General features: G+C 38.7%; 1 protein-coding gene across 2 annotated transcripts in view; it reads left to right on the forward strand.

Moving 5' to 3' along the window:
* The window catches only part of LOC142151619 (tetraspanin-15-like), a 162,218-nt gene that overhangs the window by 38,684 nt on the left and 107,876 nt on the right, over positions 1–15,658 (forward strand). For both annotated transcript variants that reach the window (XM_075207448.1, XM_075207447.1), the window contains exon 2: positions 13,877–14,062. In XM_075207448.1, the coding sequence (XP_075063549.1) occupies positions 13,877–14,062 (186 nt within the window). The remainder of the gene's footprint in view (positions 1–13,876; positions 14,063–15,658) is intronic.

Consider the following 15,658-nt stretch of genomic DNA (forward strand, 5'->3'; position numbering starts at 1 on the left):
TGTAATTGGTCTCCTTTTGTATTTAAGACAGGGAGGACTTAGCCTCATTGCTTGTTATAGTGTTTGTGTACCAAGTTTGCTGACCAGCTCCTTGTAGCTTGTGGATACTCTGGCTGTTCTGTCTGACTCCTGTTGCGATCCCTGGCTTGTTTCTGGACCCTGCTTCAACTCTGCCAGCCCTGACCTATGGCTTTGTCCTTTGGATTCTCCCTGCTCGCTGCCAGCCCTGACCTTTTGGCCTGTCTGTGACTATCTTGTTTTTCTCTAACCCACGACCTCTTACCTGACTTTGATGATCCCTGTGCCATGTCGCTGGTTCCACTGCCTCCTACCTCCGCGCGACTGCACATAAGCTTTTACTACTCTAGAGATAAGACCATCCTAGTACCTGTGAGTGCAACACCTTCTACTATCTAACTCTCAGTCTGTGGCTTCCTATTTACCTCTTTTCACCTCCTCCTATCATGACATAGCACCTGTCACATCAGCTCTGTTCTCACTAACACAATCACAATTGCGCTGTGCTGTGCTGCTGTGAGCATTTTTATGATCCGATAGGCTGCAGGTTGTTCTTTTAAAACTGGGAAAATCCTAGATGAGCATTGAGAATACCAAGATGAATATTGAGTGCAGTAACATGCTTAGACCCCAGGCAAATGCACATTTAAAACAAACCCTCCACGCTGTAGAAAATGAGTGAAAGCATTCGAATATTACACTGCTAAAATGTACTGTCATATTTGTGTACATCAGCTATCCATGAGGGTCGGTAAATATCTGTTTCAGTGTTAGCTGTTGATCCCAAGTCGTGGTCCTTTGAAGTATATTCTCACCTGAAGTGTCCAATGTGGGGAGACTGGCTAGCTGTTGTAGTGACGGTTGTCCCAAAGGACATATTCTACAGCCATGAGATGCATTGCATTCTATACATTAATTCAGACAGATATACTGTATATACAGTGAACAGCAAGTTAAGTCAGGAAGTATATCCACTAGTGAGAACCCTATTTCAGGAACATGCAAAGGAAAGTATATTAAATATTTTATTTATTGTACATCCAAAAAAAGACAACTATACCATAATAAATGTTATCCAAGCTAATCGTTCGTCAATAATTAATATAAATGGTATGTATAATCCAGGAACTAATTAACAGTAATTCATCCAAGTACCTTATCATAATAATCATTCATAAATTGACTGAAATATCTTATCAATTAGTTTGTATTATAGTCTGTATTTCATTTTTGAATGCATCTGTTATAGATCTCAAGTAATCAATTGTATACTGTATATTGCCATATATTTAAAAATCCAGTAATTAGGCCAATGTGCACAAGAAAACTAAACCTTATTATACACCAATCCATTCTATACAGTAGAAAGCATTAAATAAATCCTGGCTAGATTTCATTATAAAATGAATCATATAAAAATGTCCAAATAAATTAAATTGTTTTCCCTGAGTTTAGATTTATACCTAAAATCGATCTTTTGAAAATATCCAATGCGTTTAAACATAGTGGAAATTGATTGTTTAAAACTGTGACCCAAATCTGTCTTTTTTATATCAATTCAATATAATATAATAAGAATCAATCCACAGTTCTACTAAAAGCATGACGCTGTATATGAAATGTTCTGTTCTTGCAGTGAGGAATGTATACAGTAGGTTAATTGGCTGCTATCAAATTGACCCTAGCGCAGGTGTGTGTGTGTGTGTTTGTAAGCTCCAATGGGGCAGGGACTGATGTGATTCAGTTCTCTGTACAGCGCTGCTGAATTAGTGGCGCTATATAAATACCTGATGATGATGACGACGATACAGTGAGAACTGGAAACTCCTAATATGTTGCAGTATCTTACTACTTCTTTGGTATACTAAGTCAACATTCAAGTGTATATTAGCAATTTAGATTTCTGTGTCACCTCTCAGCGGCGTGTGCAAGTGGATTATCCAATACTCAACAATGGTACCAACCCTTGTCAGCTTGACGCTCTGCCCAATTCATTATGTCAGTTTGATGTTCTGCTCTCTAAGAGTAAAGTAAGTATTCTGAAACTCTGTCCCTTCTTCTCCTACACTCCCCTCTGGGCCTGGCTCTGCCAACCCTATCGTTCTGATCCCAACAGCATCATGCCTAGTACACCTCTTTCATCATACAAGAATAGAAGTGATATCTAGTGTAAAATTATAATGTAACATGACAAAATACCTGTAGCATTATCAAGCAGTACTATCATACTTGCCAACTCTCCCGGGTCAATCTCCCGGGCTCCCTGGAGAGCTGGCAAATCTCCCGCATCCCGCTGCAGCCACCGCTAATTGACACGATTCAGCCAGAATCGCAGCATTTTGGCCCCGCCCCCGTGACAAAACATCATTTTTGTCACGGGGGGCGGGGCTAAAATTACGCAATTTGTCTTGCCCTGCCCCACCCCGCCCCCTCCCGCCCTCCAGTCACGCCCGTCTCCCAGAATCAGAATACAGAAAGTAGGTAAGTATGAGTACTATTGGTGCATATAAAATGAATAGTTCCACTTGCCACCACATCACCTCTGTATCCCCACACAAAAGACTGCTGAGCAGAGAGGATTATTAGTATACGATGCAACCTCAACTTCCCTACGCAATACCAGCATACATCGTATGCAATAGTAATCTCTGGGACTCAAGGCTCTCATTAATTGCTTTGACTGAATTAAGTAATGTCTGTTACACTTTTTTATTTCACATTTCTCTCTGCCATACAACGGATAGACTTTTTTTTAAACATCATAATGGACCTTTATCTCCTGACCACAGCTGTCAATTATAGTAATATATTGGTAAATTGTGACACTAATAACTTCAGTTTATTTATTGTGACCGGGTTAGAGGTTCCTGGTAACATCTCCTGGGGTAGATGGTGAAACGAGAGACTGCACACAAGTCTAAAGGTTTTGTACAACTGGACTCAGCCAGTTTTCATTCAGTAAGAAAGCAAAAGAAAACTCCAAAATAGACACCTTGCTGTCTAGCTCTAACTACACACTGGTCACTTCTGACTAACAAACTAAGACAAAACAAAAAGAAGTTTCAGCACAGTTAGTTACAGGGAGATATTAGGCTTTCTCTCACAGAGACTTTGCACCCCTGTCCACAGGCAGTGAGAGACTGACTGAACTGCCTTGCAGCCTTTTATTAGTGTACCACTCATGTGCAACTCCCGATTAGCAGCAGATCAGGTTCACAGATAACCTGAAAGACCCGGTTAATGGACCTAATGGATGGAGCCCGCCCTTACATTCCATCCCTAAACCCCAGGACCCTTTTCCAGCTTTTCCAAAAACATATAGCCCTTTTTTAGCTCACAGACAATAACTTTGTCCTGTGGTTTTAAAACAAGTGGGTTAGTAACCTAGGTGAAATATACCTGCCATCATACACCAACCCAGTAACTTTGTCACACTATGTGCTGCCATTTACTTAAATGGCTTACAAAAACTTTGCCGATAAGGCTACAGCAATGTCTATCCATTTTGTCACTAAAGTATACTATTGTAGCAATATTCAAAAAGTTGGAGCAGCCAATAAATGTAGCTTTCTCCAATGAAGGAACCTTCTCTGAAATCCAGATTAATCAGAACACGATTAAAATTTTTATTTAACAATATAAATCTTAACCATGCATTTTACAGAATATGTTTAATAAACAAATTGATGGCTGAACTTTTAGTAGAGCATGGAATATAGTGATACATTTGGCACCCATCATCCCAATGTATGACTGGAGGAGACTCACTATTGCCTGGATAGGATTTGGTAGATGTGGTAACTGTATAATGTGTCCTAAAGCCCCTTCACAGATGTGTCATTTGTAGTCACAGTCAGCAATGACAGATTCAAAACTAAAGACTCTATTACTTGTAATAGACAAGTAATGCATTACATACTTTGTGCATGCAGCAAATTATATGTTAGAAAAACTAAACAAGATGCACATTTTATCAACATTTTAACCTGCAGACATCCTGTTTCAAGATATTTTAAATTGTTACATTGCTGTAGCCTTGATAACATCAATTTTCACTATAGAAGTGATTAAACCAAACTGGAGAAGTGGCAATTATATTTAATTTATGACAAGAGCTTAGACTAAGTGGATTCTTATCTATTAATTACATTAGTTCAATTAGGCCTTAATAATGAGGTTTAATTGTTTGCTTTAAAGTGAAATTTGGGGATTATGTAAGCTGCCACTGATCAAAAAGTTTTTTTGTATGCAAAATATATCAATATTGAAAATGTATTTTTTAATATATGTTAGTCACTATTTTTTGAGTAATATACATACATTAATATTGTCTAGACATCACACAGAGGGGTATATTTACTAAACTGCAGATTTGAAAAAGTGGAGATGTTGCCCATAGCAACCAATCAGATTCTAGCTGTCATTTGGTAGAATGTACTAAACAAACGATAACTGGAATCTGATTGGTTGCTGTAGGCAACATCTCCACTTTTTCAAACCCGCAGTTTAGTAAAACTTATAAAAACCGATTAATGAATATTAGCAGCATGCAATGAATAGGAAACGCAATCATCCTGAAATGCTGGCATTCTATAATGCCACCTGTGTGCTCCATGACATTGAGTCTTCCAAAGTCTGGTATTGGTATGTATATGTAGAACATCCAGGGAGGATATATCATATTTTGTAATATTATAAACTGTGAATTGAATATTTTGTTAATAAGAAGTGTACAAATCTAAATGTTTATATTGTCCCTATGGGTGCACTCTATATTCAATGATGTTGAAGTTGATATGCAGCACAAATTATATTATTAGATGCATTATGTATATTATTAGGGATCCTGGTGTGATTTTTTTTTTATTGATTTGTGAATTTTGTGAGACTTTGTTATAATTACTCAATTATAGAACAATCATTTTTTTCATTTTATTTTATCAATTTATATTGTACTTTATACACTGTTTCTAATTCACGGAGTAACGGCTCTATAGTTAATATTCTTCTTGAGTGTACATTTACTTATTTGGTATTCTTAAATTAAATTTCTTCAATCACTACAGCTGTTTACTAGTCACCAGGTATGTTGATGCTTTACTAAATATGTAGAAGTAACCATAAGAGCAATTTTAGAGAAAGTAAACATGTTTTTGCAGTTTTTGTCTGGTTTTCCTGAGCTGGCGGACATAAAATTAGACGTTATCTATTTAAATATGTTAAACAGAAGAACATTAAGCTTGCTTGTGTAGAATGAGAAATACAAAAGTAATTCCGGCAAACCCAATGCAACACAAAACCACGAAAATGGACCTGGTTAGCTATAATGAAGCAAATCCTAGCAAGCGTTACCTTTTATTCTATATTTTAAATGTAATTGTTGTCACCTAGAGAGGGTATTAAACCCTTTCTGGTCCTGTAGGATTACACTGCACTTCATAAACTAGCTAGTATGTAAAAACCATCTGTTGCAAGAAGGATTTTATGATGCCACATTAAAAGAGACTTGTCCTCAGACTGACAGGGGCTTTTTTTTATGCCCTGCATACTAATTGCAAGACAGATATACAGTCTGCCTCTCCAGTGCACCTCACATGTCTTGGCTCGGTGAGCTAGTAAAGACTGATGATGTTCACAGGCAAGCAGCAAGGCCTATTCCCGTGTCCTGTTGGTGTAATTGGGAGATAAATACACACAAAAGCCATCTGCTGTCATTGTCCTACTACAATTCCCAATGCCCGATAATAATCCAAACAATTTCTATTGGATTATTATTGGGATACATTTGGGCAACACATGTGGTGATGTTAAACTTTGGGCCTCATATCACTGCCCATATGACACGTGGTCAGCTTTACTGATCATTTCTTGCTAGTAGGTACATGAAAAGCCCTTGTAATGCCGTTTCTGGTCATCTCTAATATTGACTCTTTGCACAATAAGATATAAGCATAAAAGGAAAAGTGAAAATTGTCATACATGTTTCTAGTGGATTGCATTCTCATGAATGTTGGTTTTGATTACATATTGGCTGCCAACACTGTGTCCGGGTGACACAGACAGATATTTCCTTATCTTCCTTTAACAACTCAGTTGGGTAATATTTAATCATTGTGTACACAAACATTTCACCTGGGTGGTTGCACCTTGTTGCACCTTGTGTAAATGAGGAAGAATGCTGGTAATTATTTTCCACTGTATTCCGTTTACTTCCCCTGTATTAAAAACATTTTTCTTTTTCTGTAATTTTTCCTCTATTCTTCCTTTTATGATTCAGGGAAAAAATATTATTCTCCAGTTAAAGAAAATTGATTGCGTTTTGTTAATAGAGATGGTCCTGAAACATCTGAAAACTTGTTATAACTTTTAAATTAAAACCTCAGCCTGCCACTCACATACATATAATAAGATATTTCATCAAGATTTTATGCATAGCCCATATTCCTACTGGAACTTATCTCTGCCTGCTTGCAGTCCCTGAAGGAAAGATGGGAGGAGGGGTGAAAACCTCATACTAGTTAGAGAGATATAGTAATAGAGATATATTTAAAGCATTGTGTTATGTGCTTATTAAATGAGCTGCCAGTCCCGACTATCCTTTCTTCCACTGAAAGAGAGGGTGGTAAGGCCGTCTTATGAGTTAATTGCAGTGTCCACTAGAGTGAAGGAGGCATATAATTTTATTTTTAAGTTATGTATCAAACCAGTTTGATGTAAACAGCTTTTTTCTCCTGTAAGTCACTTGCTTGACGCAATGCATTACTGCTTATAGTTCTTGTCGATGGTCACTTTATCGAGTAACCTCAGCAAAGAAGAAATTATGTAAAAAAGAAAATATACTCTTTATTAGCAGAAAGGGTAAAACCACAAAGAAACAATTATATTTACAGTTGAAACCACAGACAATTTATAAACAAGTAAATAAGTTATTGAGTAATGTCAATGAAGAGAACCAGGCGCACTAAGGGAACAAAGCAAGCAGGACTAAACTCCCCAATTTTACCTTCACATTTGTCAGTAAAATTACCACATTACAGTTTTAATATATACTAGAGAAGCTTGAACCAGCCACTTATTGATACTTCAACCGGTTTGACTAATTGGATCTAAAGTTTGCCCAAATCTCTAAAAATATAAAAAAGTCGAGCAGGTTTGAATATTCGAGCATCTCTAACATATGCAATAAATATACACAATGGTTTCATGCAGAGCTGGGCATACGCACGTTTGCTTAGTGTAAAATACACAAATTTGTACAGTACTTGTCCACAAAAAAAGCGCATGGCTTTGTCCATATGCAGATTTAAAATGTTCTCATTTTTACACTTGGAAAGGCTTAGCGGTTGAGAGAAGGGGTGTGGAAACGCAGATGGAGTACACTAAAGGGATGTTCTGGATGTTCTTGAGGAAGACCCACAGAGGATCAGAAATGCCTGTCAGTAGCCTATCCCTTCCAGGTGCTTTGAGGACTGGTGTAAATACACACTGATGATGATGATGACAGTTGACAGCACTAATTAGCCACTTCTGATTGACTGATTGATAGTGCTGTCTTCATTTCTCCTGCCTATGTTGTATGATTTTGGGGATGCATTTTTTAATTATTTTTTTTTGCTACTTTCATTCATACACAAAAAGGAAATTATATCTGTTGTTGTAGTAAAGGTTTTTTAAATTTAAAGAATAAAATACGTATTTCTAGGGGGGACTCGCTGCGAGCCAGGGCCATCTTAACAACATTATGGGCCCCCGGGCAAAGCAGTGCACCGGGACCTCTAGATATAGATATAGATATAGATATATAGATGTATACAGATACAGCTATAGATATAGATATATAGAGATAGAGATAGATAGATGTACTTGCTCAGTGACCCTTGTAGGCTTTTTTTGCAGGTTTTTTCTTTTGCAGGATTATTTATTCTCATTAAGAGCCGTGCCTATGGGGCCCCCTTGCCCGTGGGGCCCCCGGGCAGCTGCCCATCGTGCCCAATGGAAAAGATGGCCCTGCTGCGAGCAGAAAGCCAGGTTAAAACTACCGTAATAATGGTAATAGTTTTACCGCCGCGGGAATTCAGGGGGAATTGAATTCCCCCTAGTGCTCTGCTCCTCCTCCCAGTACCACCCCTAGTATTATTTGTTTTATATTAACCCTAAAACAAATAATAACCGTATTAGTTGGGGGGTTGAATGGAGTGTGGAAGGAGATGATTTTGATGAAGTAGATGGGAGAGGAGCGGGCAATAGCTTTGTAGGTGAGGGTTTGTTCTGTTCTGTCTTTCTAAGTGTACAAAGTAACAAGTGGAAGATGAGTCTGCATAGGGATGTATGCGTTCATTTTTGTGTGTGCATGCGCAGTACGGAAAGAAGTGTTTTAGGGAAAAAAAAGGATTTGCATCCAATTGTACATGAGCCCCTCTCTTTCTATACCTGCTGGTTATAAGTCTTATGTAATGGCTAGTACTTAAAGGTCCATTTCATAAAATCACTGCAATACCACTCGGGCGTAGACTTAAGAGAAATATGTATCATTTTGCCCCATTATTAAAATAATTACTTGCATGGTCTGCCCCGCTTATGCACTTCAGTATTGAGCGGCACTTCTCAGAAAGTAAGTACTGGAACTGTAGACAACTAATTTGATCCTTGTTATGAGAAAAGACAGTTTAAGCTAGATTTCTTACCGCAAAGAAGGTTAAGTGAGGATATCATTATGGTGCATAAATATATTAAAAGCTCATTCAGAAAGTTGTTCAGTTTAAAGTCTGCACAGAGGACACAAGGTCACCCCTTGAGGTTGGAAGAAAGAGATTTAATCTCAGACTGCAAAAATGTTCTTCATTATAATGAAAATGAAACTGCATTGCACTTGCATAGGACCTGGTGTTGGCAGACACTGGATAAATTCAAGGAAGGTTTGTGCATCTTCATATCAAAACTGAACATACTGTGGTCCTGGCAATGTAGACATAGTGGGTCTGATTCATGTTTGGGTGATGTCTGTTTGCATAGAATATCTAGCGTGATTCCGCACTGCGCATGTCCATAAAAGGACAATGAGCGCAATTACATGCAATTCATGTCCGAACACAATTGACGCTTACCAAGGTCTATGACGTGAGAGGTGGATCGGTGAAGGGAAGGGGCAGTCTAACGTCAGCCATGTATAGTAATAGCTTTCCAACCCAGATGCGGCTGAATCAAGTCCTGTGTTTGTCGTACGTTCGCTTGTTTTCAACCGTATCTTATGTACCTGCTACAGATCACATGTAAATGACGACTGATAGTGATGACTGACACGGCATAAACTTTGAATTAAAAATTACATGTATGAGTGCCAAAAGCTATCACAGAACAACTGTGTACAACAAATATAGACCATAAGAACACATTGAATGTACAGTACACATTAAAATCCTCTTTATGTAATGTAATGTAAAAATAATTAAAAATAATTCATATTTAAAAATAAATATTTATATAAATTATTATACGGTTGTTTTCATGTATTATAAAAGTTTTATGCGTTCTAATATTAACATTTATTGTGCATATACTGCAGACTGTTGTGGGTGTGTGTCCACCTATAGCAAGTACTGTTTAGGGGCATTGTGTACTTCCACCGAGATTTAAATGGAAATGTGTCTTGAGATTCGTTTTGAATTTGAATGCGGTCAGAACTAAATCATCATCATCATCACCATTTATTTATATAGCGCCACTGATTCCGCAGCTCTGTACAGAGAACTCATTCACATCAGTCCCTGCCCCATTGGAGCTTACAGTCTAATTTCCTTAACATACACACACAGACAGAGAGAGAGAGAGAGAGAGACTAGGGTCAATTTTGATAGCAGCCAATTAACCTACTAGTATGTTTTTTTGGAGTGTGGGAGGAAACCAGAGCACCTGGAGGAACCCCACACAAACACGGGGAGAACATACAAACTCCACACAGACAAGGCCATGGTCGGGAATTGAACTCATGACCCCAGCGCTGTGAGGCAGAAGTGCTAAGCACTTAGCCACCGTCCTGCCCACACTACACACAAATTCTGTGCACTTTTTTTTTAACACACAACTTACGTGGGAGGTGCATTTGGACATGAGTCAGACCAAGAAGTCTGATTGTCAGTATGGAGTCGGGAAGGATTTTTTCTCATCTAAAGGCAAATTGGACCATGCTTTATAATTAGGGTTTTGGTGAGTTTTCCTTCCACTGGCTCAAATATGTTTCAATATTAACAACTATGTAACTTATAATGAAAATGTAGATTCTCTTTCACCTGCATGACTTCAGCATCATAATGGAGAAATTTGAATTGCACTGGTCACTTGCAGGAAATGGAGGCGGCCATTTTATAGCCTGAGCCACAACATTGCTCGGTGATGTCACTGGTGCCTCGTGAATTGATGGATATTGGTTCACTTTACAAAATGGTTGCCTGGAGGCGATGGATACATTTTAATAAGACAAGAGGCCTCAAGTTAGAAATGACTTGTCAGATTGGTTTAGTAGTGTACTCAGTGTTGAGTACTCAATTTTTGACTGAAAGTTTTGTCTGTCGCTTCACTGGTAAACAGTTATTTTTGTAATTTAGCATCTCATTCATATGGGTAAATGTCAGGCCCTCAGTGGTTCTCTAGAACCTATGTTTTATACCTGGTCAGCAGTTATGTCTGACCACCCACTGCCAAACTGTTAATCCCTACTGCTTCACCGACATTAGGTACTGGTTGGATCACACAGGAGCAGCCTAGTATATCATCCTGGCAGGTAAATAGGGTCACTAAGCGCTCAAGTGCATGCATAGGGTAAGAGGGTGTTAACTTGTGTGAAGGTTGCAGCATGAGGCTGAAAGGGGCCTATATGAGAAATGTCTGAATAGGTGGGTACTAATACGAACTGGGTTGTGGTTAACTAATGCGTGAAGATCATGAGGTGTTGGTCGTGTGGTTAAAGACCAAAATCAGTACAGGTGGTGAAACAAGAGCAATGGTGTAAAAGAAGCACATGCAAAACAGTAATGATTGGTAATACGATAATACACGATTTCCCTATCATTACTGTTTTGCATGTGCTTCTTTTACAACCAAGTGCCTCCGCCCTACCCTCTCTATAGTATATCATCCTGTTTTGTTGTCTTACATATAGGGTACACTTATACATAAAAGTATATATACATAAACTTATACATAAAGGTACATACTCTGTCAGACTAAATGAGTCAACTTAGGCAGTTACTTGCATGTACAAGATTACTTGAAGTGCATACAGGTAGTGTGGGGAAAAATGGAAACACTGGGGTAAATGATGGGCTAGACTGATTTAGAGTATATCAGCTTGCTGCAGCTCAGGGGAATTGAGCCTGAATGCCGCGCGTCTCTTTACCCAATACCTAATAATATGTAATCCTATTCTAGTCTCATACTAGATAGGATGTAACCTAATGGGGAAGTGGAGTGACAGTATTTTTATTTGTCTGGTGCGGGATTTCACGTTCCGGCTTTAAAAGCATTGCAATTATGATAAACTAATGTCCGGAGTGCTTCTTCTATAGCCAGTGAGATTTATGACTGTAGCTGGCCATACTGCAATGAGAGCCCAGCAGTGGTTTTCCAGAGCGCCCATTTGGCACACAAAGAGATTCAACATTGTTTTGAGCCAACTATAAAAGTAAAGGGTCTGGCAAAAGCTCTTCAATATATTGCTTAAGTATGTTAGATAGTCCGGCAGTCTGATGTGCAATGAAGGTTTAACTCTGGAATTTGGAAATGCTTTAAACAACATATATTTGTAATGTGTTTGAAGTCAGTATAGCAGTTTTTTTGTTTAAATACCATATTTGATCACTTTACAAGAAATAAATCTTTTATTTTCTAATCCTAAAAGGGTAGTAATATTATTAATGAATTCTGAAGTATCTACTTGCATTAAAGGATTAGACCAATCACATTGTACAGAGCTGCTAAATATTGTTGATTTTTTTTTTTTATAGGTCACCTTTCTAAAATGTTTACTTTTACTACACTACACGTCACTTTTTAATATTTTCACTAATTTTAATATAAAGGTTTTTAAATGCATATTAATAAAGATTTATTTAAATTTCCCCAACTTTGAGTCCACCAGTTAGTAATAACCACCTTTTCTTCATTTAATATAGTAATTTTAGTAACTCAGAAATGTAATGTCTAACTCTATAATTATTTTGTGAAACAGAGTTCATGGATTTTCTTGATCAGGAGCGCACGCAGGGGGGATTACTGGGTCTCCAGAAACCCCTCCCCTCCGCTAAAGATGTGCCCCTACATAGCGGCACTGTACTATATAGCACTGTCAAAGACGTATACAGCATCGCCGCGGACGCTTCTTTGACAGCGCCGCGGCTGCTATATTGTACAGTGCTGTCGAAATGGAGCTGCTGCGCATGCGCGGGCGCATGTGCAGCAGCTCTCTAGATTTTATTTTTTTTTCTGCGTGCGCCCCTGTTGATATTGACAATATTTACAGTGCGGATGGTAAGCTTTCACTAACAATAAATTAACTTCCTATAGTATTATTATTGTAACTGCTTTAATAAAACAGTTGTTTATTATCATTAAACATGACTTTGTATTTGCTGTAGTGTTAAACAACAGGTTAAATTAAGTTCAAACAATCGAAATCCCTAAAGTTTCTAGGTACTTGTGCATCCCCCCCGCTATTCACTGAAGTTTCCCATACCGCCACTTCTAAATTTCCACTTCTAGCACTGGAGTCATGTATAAACATGCTGGACTGTCCTGGTTGCCTGTGATTATATGGAGTATGGCTTTGAAAGAGGAATGGGGGCATTTGTCAGGAGCTTTAGTGACCGAGACAGCTGAACTTATGAATGTTTTATGAACAATGATGTCTAAGGTGATGTCAGCATTGGACTCAGAAAAGCCTAATCAGCGAAGGGCAACTGTGGGTAGAAGGATCGTGATTTATGTGTGGAAGGCAAATATCATAAGTGCAAGGCAAAAAAGGGGGGCAACTGCAGATCAGTTGATTGCAAATTTCACCCTGTGGTGTTAGCAGCCAACGAGAACTCCAGGGTATAATAGTCATGTTGTAGTGAATTAACTGCTCATCACAATTGGTGATGCACATTGGCAATTTCAGTGCTACCAAGACTGCTGAGCAGTGGATGAAGGTGATATGGTCACAGGAATCCTCCTTTACCATGTACTTAACAAACAGATGAGTATATATTTTGCACCAATCAAAAGAACTCTGCAGCCCTGAGTGTTTATTTTTCAACAGTGAAGGATTCTGGTGGTTATTTGGGTACAGTCATTCACTTAGAAGGTCAGTGTCCATTGCTGCTCACTGATATTGAGTGATGACCCCAGGTTGCTTTGATGTGACTTCCTTGATGAAAATGCCTCCATCCACAGAACACGTGTGGCCACCTAATGGTGTGATGAGCATTCTCCTAATGTTATCCATAGAACTGAACACTAATGGGCATTTCTGGCATATTTAGGAACAAGGCCCTAGGCAGTATTTTTGCACCTCCATTAGCTACGCATCAGTTCAGTGACCTTCTTGTTGAAGTCTGATGCTGAATCCCTGCTGAATTCCAGACACTGGTAGACTCATTGCCATGGCACAAACAAGTCATACTGTCCACATATGACCAATTACTTCATTTTAATATTGGTGTTTCCATTATATTGTCTACTACCTGTACTTGCACTATAATGAATGGATAGGAGAGCAAAAGTAAAGGTAAGAAAACTTGATGGAAATAAGCCAATGTTTGTTTGACCTCTATATTCTAATGCATCAGCTGAGCATTGGTTAATTAGGTCTCCTGTTTTCTTCTAGATAATAGGCCTTCTGATCTTGTGCATCGGCATATATGCAGAGAGTGAACGGCGGAGATATCAAACTTTGGAAGGGATCTTTCTGGCACCAGCCATCATATTGCTTCTACTAGGCATCCTGATGTTTGTCGTCTCCTTTATCGGGATGGTCGGATCCCTAAGGGACAATAAAACACTTCTAAAAATCGTAAGTCAGTTCAACACTTTAAGCATTATAAATATTAAACATTGTAGATATAATTTGATATATGAATGGATATTAAAAAAAAAAATTGAGCCGGAGCCCACACTTTGGTCTCCAGTATTTGTTCACACCCCCAATATTCCTATTTTTTTAAAAAAATGTAATATGGTTGAAACCCATTGCATTGGTTTTTAGAAAAGTACCTTCTATTTAACCCTTACTTAAATGGCTTCCCAGTCTTATGTACTCAACAAAAGAAATTCTGCCCACTTAAGCCTGATCCAAGGTGGAATACATAACTTAAAGGAGATCTATCATAAAAATTATGATGAGTGCAAACAGCCACTATAGCGGTCATGTGACTGAACGGAATATTATCATACATTCTTCTTCTGTAATACAGAAATGCCATGCAGGCATAGAGGACTTGCTAGTTCCTATTTTTTAATTGAAAATATATCTTTATTTTGTATAAAAGTGCAAAAAACATACAATACATTACATTGAAGTGTACTGCGTTGCAGCACAACTGTAAGCACAATACACCATGAAACATCATCAGATATACTTTTAGTACAATACAAGAGATAATGTACAAGATATGACATCCTACACTATACATCAAGTACTGCTCTAAACATCCACCACTCAAACAAAACAACTATTTCAAACAAGCAATTGCTGTGAGGGGGGGCGTAGGTGTAGGTGTAGGTGCTGGGGCAGATCATAGGCCCCAAGCTTTATTGAAAAACAGACACACAGGGGAGATGGAGACAAAATCAATCATCTCCCTCTTCCTCAGGACTGTCAATGGTGTTATAGCCTCTTAGCCGGCTGTGGATCAGCCTGCGACAGTCCTGGATGATCATCTTCTCCCTTTTCAAAATGAGGCATTTCCTGGCAAGGTGTATATCATCCTTAAAACAGTTCATAAGATGCTAGGCCTCCTGGATTGTGGGTACACTGTCCTCAAGTTTGTGTTCCTAAGCATCTACCAGTGCCAATGCAGTGGGGCAGTCTCAAAAAATATGTTGAGTTGTTTCTCTTCTGGTTATGCAGAAGGGACAGTAAACTTATCTGCACAGGCTCCAAGAGTACATGAATGTCCTGAGAGGCAAATTTCCCTGTATAGCCATCCATGCAATGTCTTTATGTCTATTAGTCAGCCTCTTAGAGGCCACATTCCCCCAAACATATTTTGCAGTTGCTGCAGGGAGCCATGGAACAGACTCCATAATGTTTTAAGCTCTGATTAGCTTGTGGATAGTTTTTGGCTTCCACAAGTATGGTTTAAGTCCCTCACAAATTGTCCAACATACAGGTAAAACCAAAGGTGGAGTCCAGCCAAGAAACCTCAAAAGAGGCAGCAGGAAAAAAACGAGACATGGACTTCCCAGCAGAGCAAATGTTCTTTTCAATAAGAGTCCTGAGGATACAGTTACACACAAAGAAGGCTTGCAGCATGGTGGGGATATCGGGTATTGCTTTCCCACCTTTGTGGGGCTCCTATTAGATAACTGACCACTTCACTCTGTCCATTTTGGAGCCCCAGATGAAGTGGAAGACTGTCCTCGTGATGGTCTTGCAGACCGCAGCAAG

Source organism: Mixophyes fleayi, chromosome 4 (assembly GCF_038048845.1).
Source record: "Mixophyes fleayi isolate aMixFle1 chromosome 4, aMixFle1.hap1, whole genome shotgun sequence".
In the NCBI taxonomy this organism is placed as follows: Eukaryota; Metazoa; Chordata; class Amphibia; order Anura; family Limnodynastidae; genus Mixophyes; species Mixophyes fleayi.